Here is a 9,677-nt window from a genome sequence, read left to right on the forward strand (position 1 = left end):
TCTCAGTCAGGAAGCAGCACTCTGTGTGTCCTGTAGCCTGTGTCTGGCTGTTCTCTCAGTCAGGAAGCAGCACTCTGTGTGTCCTGTAGCCTGTGTCTGGCTGTTCTCTCAGTCAGGAAGCAGCACTCTGTGTGTCCTGTAGCCTGTGTCTGGCTGTTCTCTCAGTCAGGAAGCAGCACTCTGTGTGTCCTGTAGCCTGTGTCTGGCTGTTCTCTCAGTCAGGAAGCACTCTGTGTGTCCTGTAGCCTGTGTCTGGCTGTTCTCTCAGTCAGGAAGCGAAAAGGGAGTGTTAAAGGGAAGCCTTAAATCATCAGATGGACGTAGGGGAACGGATTCAATTCAATGATTTATTCAGCCTCAGTGCTTCGATTGCAGCCACTGCAATCCCACAACTTCCCTATATGCAGGGCTATTTATAGCTTTAGCGTAAGTGTTTATTATCATTGCTATGATTCATCTGTATTCTCCCTGCCAGCCGTACTCAGTCATTGCATAGGGAGAAGTCTCCTGGGAAACGTAAGCACGATTGCCGCAGTGACTCATCCACCAAAAGAAAAGGTAGAATACGCTATGAAAATCCTGAGTTCCGCGTTTTTTTCTACAGGCTTCTCAGATCGGTGGTGGTTTGTGTGATACAGCTCAACGAGCTCTAAGCGCTATCATATTCATCACATTCATCACATTCTACTTAGATGTCCTCTGCAGTTTAGTGATGAAGAGACAGTCTGCTTCTTGTATGTTCACTACGAAACCAGACCAACCAACCATGTAGTATCAAATGACTAAATCTCAGCTCTAGAAAATAAAAGGAATCCTTATTTGGCATGTTCTCTGCAGTCTGTGTGTATGTGTGTGTATATACACTGAGTATAGAAAACATTAGGAACACATTTCATTATATTGAGTTGCACCTCCCCCATTTTCCTCTCAGAACAGCCTCCATCCGTTGGGGCATGGACTCTACAAGGTGTTGAAAGCTTGGTACAGGGATACTGGCCCGTGTTGACTCCAATGCTTACCACAGCTGTGTCAAGTTCGCTGGATGTCCTTTGGGGTGGTGGACCATTCTTGACACACACGGGAAACTGTTGAGCGTGAAAACCCCAGCAGCGTTGCAGTTCTTGACACAAACCGGTGCGCCTGGCACCTACCACCTTCCATTTGTTTGGGGAGTCTCCCACATCTCCAAACACGTTTGGCAAACACCAAATGTGTTTGCTTATTTTTTTATTTATTAAGCAATGCCTTTTTCTCTGGCCACTCTTCCTTAAAGCCCAGCTCTGTGGAGTGTACGGCTTAAAGTGGTCCTATGGACAGACACTCCAATCTCCGTTGTGGAGCTTTGCAGCTCCTTCAGGGTTATCTTTTGTCTCTTTGTAGCCTCTCTGATTAATGTCCTCCTTGCCTGGTCTGTGAGTTTTGGTGAGCGTTCCTCTCCTGGCAGGATGGTTGTGGTGCCATATTCTTTCCATTTTTTAATAATGGATTTAATGGTGCTCTGTGGGATGTTCAAGATTTCTGATATTTTTTTATAACTCAACCCTGATCTAAACTTCTCCACGACTTTGTCCCTGATCTGTTTGGAGAGCTCCTTGGTCTTCATGGTGCTGCTTGCTTGGTGGTGCCCCTTGCTTAGTGGTGTTGCAGACTCTGGGGCCTTTCAGAGCAGGTGTATATATACTGAGATCATGTGACAGATCATGTGACATTTAGATTGCACACAGGTAGACTTTATTTAACTAATTCTGTGACTTCTGAAGGTAAGTGGTTGCACCAGATCTTATTTAGAGGCTTCCTAGCAAAGGGGGTGAATACATATACACACACCACTTTTCCTTCTTTATTTTTTACTATTCTTTGAAACAAGTTACTTTTTTAATTTCACTTCACCGGTTAGGGCTATTTTGTGTCCATTACATGAAATAAAAATACAAATACATTTCAATTACAGGTTGTAATGCAACAAAATAGGAAAAACACCAAGGGGGATTAATGCTTTTGCAAGGCACTGTATTGATGAAGCCAATTACTTTTTAAAATTGATTTCACCTTTATTTAACCAGGTAGGCTAGTTGAGAACAAGTTCTCATTTGCAACTGCGACCTGGCCAAGATAAAGCATAGCAGTGTGAACAGACAACACAGAGTTACACATGGAGTAAACAATTAACAAGTCAATAACACAGTAGAAAAAAGGGGGAGTCTATATACAATGTGTGCAAAAGGCATGAGGTAGGCGAATAATTACAATTTTGCAGATTAACACTGGAGTGATAAATGATCAGATGGTCATATACAGGTAGAGATATTGGTGTGCAAAATAGCAGAAAAGTAAATAAATAAAACAGTATGGGGATGAGGTAGGTGAAAATGGGTGGGCTATTTACCAATAGACTATGTACAGCTGCAGCGATCGGTTAGCTGCTCAGATAGCTGATGTTTGAAGTTGGTGAGGGAGATAAAAGTCTCCAACTTCAGCGATTTTTGCAATTCGTTCCAGTCACAGGCAGCAGAGTACTGGAACGAAAGGCGGCCAAATGAGGTGTTGGCTTTAGGGATGATCAATGAGATACACCTGCTGGAGCGCGTGCTGCGAATGGGTGTTGCCATCGTGACCAGTGAACTGAGATAAGGCGGAGCTTTACCTAGCATGGACTTGTAGATGACCTGGAGCCAGTGGGGCTGGCGACGAATATGTAGCGAGGGCCAGCCGACTAGAGCATACAAGACGCAGTGGTGGGTGGTATAAGGTGCTTTAGTGACAAAACGGATGGCACTGTGATAGACTGCATCCAGTTTGCTGAGTAGAGTGTTGGAAGCCATTTTGTAGATGACATCGCCGAAGTCGAGGATCGGTAGGATAGTCAGTATTACTAGGGTAAGCTTGGCGGCGTGAGTGAAGGAGGCTTTGTTGCGGAATAGAAAGCCGACTCTTGATTTGATTTTCGATTGGAGATGTTTGATATGAGTCTGGAAGGAGAGTTTGCAGTCTAGCCAGACACCTAGGTACTTATAGATGTCCACATATTCAAGGTCGGAACCATCCAGGGTGGTGATGCTAGTCGGGCATGCGGGTGCAGGCAGCGATCGGTTGAAAAGCATGCATTTGGTTTTACTAGCGTTTAAGAGCAGTTGGTGCCACGGAAGGAGTGTTGCATGGCATTGAAGCTCGTTTGGAGGTTAGATAGCACAGTGTCCAATGATGGGCCGAAAGTATATAGAATGGTGTCGTCTGCGTAGAGGTGGATCAGGGAATCGCCCGCAGCAAGAGCAACATCATTGATATATACAGAGAAAAGAGTCGGCCCGAGAATTGAACCCTGTGGCACCCCCATAGAGACTGCCAGAGGACCGGACAGCATGCCCTCCGATTTGACACACTGAACTCTGTCTGCAAATTGATTGGTGAACCAGGCAAGGCAGTCATCCGAAAAACCGAGGCTACTGAGTCTGCCGATAAGAATATGGTGATTGACAGAGTCGAAGGCCTTGGCAAGGTCGATGAAGACGGCTGCACAGTACTGTCTTTTATCGATGGCGGTTATGATATCGTTTAGTAACTTGAGTGTGGCTGAGGTGCACCCGTGACCGGCTCGGAAACCAGATTGCACAGCGGAGAAGGTACGGTGGGATTCGAGATGATCAGTGACCTGTTTGTTGACTTGGCTTTCGAAGACCTTGGATAGGCAGGGCAGGATGGATATAGGTCTGTAACAGTTTGGGTCCAGGGTGTCTCCCCTTTTGAAGAGGGGGATGACTGTGGCAGCTTTCCAATCCTTGGGGATCTCGGACGATATGAAAGAGAGGTTGAACAGGCTGGTAATAGGGGTTGCGACAATGGCGGCGGATAGTTTCAGAAATAGAGGGTCCAGATTGTCAAGCCCAGCTGATTTGTACGGGTCCAGGTTTTGGAGCTCTTTCAGAACATCTGCTATCTGGATTTGGGTAAAGGAGAACCTGGAGAGGCTTGGGCGAGGAGCTGCGGGGGGGGCGGAGATGTTGGCCGAGGTTGGAGTAGCCAGGCGGAAGGCATGGCCAGCCGTTGAGAAATGCTTATTGAAGTTTTCGATAATCATGGATTTATCGGTGGTGACCGTGTTACCTAGCCTCAGTGCAGTGGGCAGCTGGGAGGAGGTGCTCTTGTTCTCCATGGACTTCACAGTGTCCCAGAACGTTTTGGAGTTGGAACTACAGGATGCAAACTTCTGCCTGAAGAAGCTGGCCTTAGCTTTCCTGACTGACTGCGTGTATTGGTTCCTGACTACCCTGAACAATTACTGATGTGTACTCCTCAATGCCATCAGAGGAATTCTGGAACATATTTCAGTCTGTGCTAGCAAAACAGTCCTGTAGCTTATCAGCTGCTCCATCTGACCACTTTTTAATCGATCGAGTCACTGGTGCTTCATGCTTTAATTTTTGCTTGTAAGCAGGAATCAGCAGGATGGAATTATGGTCAGATTTGCCAAGTAGAGGGCGAGGGAGAGCTTTGTATGCGTCTCTGTGTGTGGAGTATAGGTGGTCCAGCGTTCTTTTTCCTCTGGTTGCACATTTAACATTCTGATAGAAATTTGGTAAAACGGATTTAAGATTCCCTGCATTAAAGTCCCCGGCTACTAGGAGCGCCGCCTCTGGGTGAGCATTTTCTTGTTTGCTTATGGCGGAATACAGCTCATTCAATGACGTCTTAGTGCCAGCCTCTGACTGTGGTGGTATGTAAACAGCTACAAAGAACACAGATGAAAACTCTCTAGGTAGATAGCGTGATCTACAGCTTATCATGAGAAACTCTACCTCGGGTGAGCAATAGCTCATGACTTCCTTAGATATCGTGCACCAGCTGTTATTTACAAAACTACATAGTACGCCGCCCCTTGTCTTACCAGACGCCGCTGTTCTATCCTGCCAGTCCATCGTATAACCAGCCAGCTGTATGTTGATATTGTCGTTGTTCAGCCACGACTCCGTGAAGCATAAGATGTTACAGTTTTTAATATCTTTGGAGAATAAAATCGACCAGTTAAGATTGCACGTTTGCTAGCAGAATGGAGGGAAGTGGCGGCTCATTCGTTCGCCTACGAATTCTCTTCACGCAGATCACAGAGATCGGGGCCTGTTCCCCAGGAAACAGTATATCCTTCACATCGGGCTCGTCAGAGTCGTGAAAGAAAAAAAAAGGATTCTGCCAGTCCATGGTGAGTAATCGCAGTCCTGATGTCTAGAAGTTATCTTCGGTCATAAGAGACGGTAGCGGCAACATTGTGTACAAAATACGTTTAAAAAAAACAAGTTACAAACAATGCAAAAAATGAACAAAAAAACACAATCGGCTGGAGGCACGTAGCATGTTTGCCATCTTCTCTGGCGCCATCTCTCTCTCTCTCTTGGCAATGACTTTAGGAGTTGGTTATACAGCACAAACAGATCTGTGATCAGGCTATCATGCTGTGGTTATTCACTGATTACAGGGATCATGTGGCTCTTTCAGTAAATCCAATGGGCGAGACTACTCGGAGGCAGATAGGCTATACAGCCCCCCAATCCTCCGAGTGGATGTGAGTATAGGGCAAGGTGACTGCTGGTGTGATCACGTTCTCTGACTCTCTCTTTCCGCTCTCTCTCTCTTACTGACTCGCTCAGATGCTTTCTCTGACTCGCTCTCTGACTCGCTCTCCTCTCTCTCTTACTGACTCCCTCTGACTCTCTCTCTAACTCTCTCTTGCCTCTCTCTCTTACTCTCTCGCTCTCTCTCTCTCTCTCTGACTCTATTGCTCTGACTCTCTCTCACCTCTCTCTTACTGACTCACTCTGACTCTCTCTGACTCTCTCTCCTCCCTATCTCTCTCTCTCTTACTGACTCACGGTCTCTCTCACAAACACACTCTCACACTCCTTCCATCTCTCTTTCACTCACTCTCTAAGCTGTCTGTGCTCTTCTTCCTTCACATCAGTTCTGGTGAATGTGGATTATTGTGCTTCTAGAATGAGGGTTTATTTGAACCTCCTCTGAGGAAGATAGAAGATGAGGTGTGAAGTTCCGCAGACCTCTCCACTCTGACCTCTCCACTCTGACTGATGCTTGCCCTTCCGTGTAACCTTCCCCACCATTCGTCTTGTGCAAGACTATCTACTTCTACCTCTTCCATTGAAACCATCTGCCAACCATGTATTCCTTTGACGATTTCGGGTAAGGATAATGCCTTTCTCACTGTGTCGCTTTTGTCTTGTCCATTTGCCTCGGAATGTTCTGTTGATACAGTAGTATACTGTATGTTCAGGATAGTTGAGAAATGGTATTGGTAGATAGTTCTTTGATACAACTGATGTTGCCGTTGTTAGGAATTTGACTATTCAGGTGTGAAGTGTATAAATCAGAGATGTGATTGGACAATGATGATAAGACAATCATATAGTCAGGGTTAGGACTCCTACTACCAGCAGGCTGGGTGGATCTCTAGATACATGGACTGAGGAGATTACTGAGACTGGGACCAGGGTTGGGGTCAATTCCATTTAAATTCTGTAAATTCAGGAACTAAACTGAAATTCCACTTTCCAAAATGTTCTAATCAAGGAATGGTAGTAGTTTGTGAGGACTGGATTTTTAGGGTTGTGTTCATTAAGTGCCAAACGGAAGAAAACTGAGTTAATAAACAGGGAGTGAAAACCTGGACTTTTCTTTTTATGTTTTATGCTACGGTGTACCCTACTGAACACAACCCAGGTGATGTTGTCACGCCCTGACCATAGAGAGCCCTTGGTTCTCTATGGTGTTGTAGGTCAGGGCGTGACTAGCGGGGTGTTCTAGTTTTTCTATTTCTATGTTGGTGTGCTTGGTATGGTTCCCAATTAGAGGCAGCTGATTATCGTTGTCTCTAATTTGGGGATCATACTTAAGTTCTCCATTGTTCCCACCTGGGTTGTGGGATATTGTTTGTGTTATTGTGCTACACAGTTCGTTGTTCGTTTCTTGTTTTGTTGAAGTTTCCAGGTTAATAAAGATGTGGAACTCTACGCACACTGCGCCTTGGTCCGTCTTTAATCACGACCGTGACAGATGTAGTCAGTATGAAGGAAGAATCACCTGAGGAAGCTCTGTGAATGCTGGAATGGGGAATTTAGCTGTTTAATGACTCTCTAGCTAAGGGCCAATACCAGGATTCACTCACAGGATTGTGGACAAATGCTTTCTGTCAGTGTGTAGGGCATACAACTGACTGTATGCGCAATGATGACATAACTCATCTTTGGAGGGAGTGAGAGCTTTAGGAACATTGTCACTTGACAAACAAAATGCATTTACCCCCAAAGTGAAAACAGTTGGAGACCACTCAACTGTTTAATGTTGTAATAACAAGCTTATAATATACATATGAGCTTGTGAAAATATAATTTAATAGCATATTGTTTCTACTCAGGTCAGGATTCTGTTTACCTTGGCAGCCATTTTCCTGTCTGCATTCTGGAAGCACAACAGCGCCTGGCATCCTTGGGGAGCTTTGCTGTTGCTGAACCTGCATTTATTGGCTTTAAAACTACCTCAGCCTCTCTCTCTTCCCTCTCTCTTTCAAACCCTCACTCAACCTGCCCTCTCTCTAACCCTCTCCCTCTGTCTAACCCTCTCCCTCTCTCTAAACCCCCCCTCTCTGTCTCCCTCTAACCCTCACTCCACCTGCCCTCTCTCAAACCCCCCCTCTCTCTTCCTCTCTCTAACCCTCTCTAGCTCTCTCTCTAACTCTCTCTCTTTCTCTACATCTGCTATCCTCATTACCTTTCAGTTGATGACTGACCATTAACATCAAACAGAAATTGTGCTAGCTACCGTAACTCCCCGGTGAGAGTGCTTCCTCAGACCCATAACTAGCCAGTTGCTACAGTACCAAAATTACTGCATTTCCCTTTAAGAATAAGGATTAGTGACCGATAGGGACCTGCCTGTACAGAGGGCTTGGGATGTAGGTGGGGGGAGGGGCTGTAGCCATGTGTCTACTACTTACTTACCCCTTCCGTCGCCTTGGCGACCACAGCCCACGTCATTACTGCAATTCCTTTCATCTTGGAAGACATGTAGTCTACTGAGATAATCCATCCATCTTTGATGTGTCTTGCTCCGATGTTTGATACCAACAACATCTTTTCCACAGGCTCTATGTTAGTTTGTGAGCACCGTGGATCTATGTTGAAGTCCGGCTGGGTTTTTTGGATTCCTGGAGTGACAAACAATGATAGTAATTCACCTTGACAACGGCATAATGCAGCCTGGTGTGTCCCAAAGCTCTGTCCACCAATCCTAACAGAGGAGGACTTGTTTAACCAATCCTAACAGAGGATGACTTGTTTAACCAATCCTAACAGAGGATGACTTGTTTAACCAATCCTAACAGAGGAGGACTTGTTTAACCAATCCTAACAGAGGAGGACTTGTTTAACCAATCCTAACAGAGGAGGACTTGTTTAACCAATCCTAACAGAGGATGACTTGTTTAACCAATCCTAACAGAGGATGACTTGTTTAACCAATCCTAACAGAGGATGACTTGTTTAACCAATCCTAACAGAGGAGGACTTGTTTAACCAATCCTAACAGAGGAGGACATGTTTAACCAAGCGAAGGACTTGTTTAACCAATCCTAAATGAGGAGGACTTGTTTAACCAATCCTAACTGAGGAGGACTTGTTTAACCAATCCTAACAGAGGAGGACTTGTTTAACCAATCAAAGGACTTGTTTAACCAATCCTAACAGAGGAGGACTTGTTTAACCAATCCTAACAGAGGAGGACTTGTTTAACCAAGCGAAGGACTTGTTTAACCAATCCTAACAGAGGAGGACTTGTCTAACCAATTCTAAATGAGGAGGACTTGTTTAACCAATCCTAACTGAGGAGGACTTGTTTAACCAATCCTAACAGAGGAGGACTTGTTTAACCAATCCTAAATGAGGAGGACATGTTTAACCAATCCTAACAGAGGAGGACTTGTTTAACCAATCCTAACTGAGGATGCCTTGTTTAACCAATCCTAACAGAGGAGGACTTGTTTAACCAATCCTAACTGAGGAGGACTTGTTTAACCAATCCTAACTGAGGAGGACTTGTTTAACCAATCCTAACTGAGAAGGGCTTGTTTAACCAATCCTAACTGAGAAGGACTTGTTTAACCAATCCTAACAAAGGAGGACTTGTTTAACCAATCCTAACTGAGAAGGACTTGTTTAACCAATCCTAACAGAGGAGTACTTGTTTAACCAATCCTAACTGAGAAGGACTTGTTCAACCAATCCTAACAGAGGAGGACTTGTTCAACCAATCCTAACAGAGGAGGACTTGTTTAACCAATCCTAACTGAGGATGACTTGTTTAACCAATTGAAAACAGCGAATAAACCCATAGTGGTACTTTTGCCTCAGTGATTCCATGTCAACCATTCAGAATGTAGTGTACTATAACTATCATAATGAGTATATCATACTGTAACTATCATAATGAGTATATCATACTGTAACTATCATAATGAGAATAGCGTACTGTAACTATCATAATGAGTATATCATACTGTAACTATCATAATGAGAATAGCGTACTGTAACTATCATAATGAGTATAGCATACTGTAACTACATAATGAGTATATCATACTGTAACTATCATAATGAGTATATCATACTGTAACTATCATA

At 44.5% G+C, this 9,677-nt stretch overlaps 1 protein-coding gene across 2 annotated transcripts in view; it reads left to right on the forward strand.

The window, feature by feature from the left end:
* The window catches only part of LOC118370612 (ena/VASP-like protein), an 89,136-nt gene that overhangs the window by 5,942 nt on the left and 73,517 nt on the right, over positions 1 to 9,677 (forward strand). Inside the window, exon 1 of one of the 2 annotated variants that reach the window (XM_052485827.1) lies at positions 5,547 to 6,186. The exons of the other annotated variant lie outside the window; for it this stretch is intronic. Coding sequence (XP_052341787.1) covers positions 6,164 to 6,186 — 23 coding nt within the window. The 5' untranslated portion in view covers positions 5,547 to 6,163. Of the gene's footprint in view, positions 1 to 5,546; positions 6,187 to 9,677 lie in introns of those variants that run through there. 2 annotated transcript variants of the gene reach the window in all.

Source organism: Oncorhynchus keta, chromosome 29, assembly GCF_023373465.1.
Source record: "Oncorhynchus keta strain PuntledgeMale-10-30-2019 chromosome 29, Oket_V2, whole genome shotgun sequence".
In the NCBI taxonomy this organism is placed as follows: domain Eukaryota; kingdom Metazoa; phylum Chordata; class Actinopteri; order Salmoniformes; family Salmonidae; genus Oncorhynchus; species Oncorhynchus keta.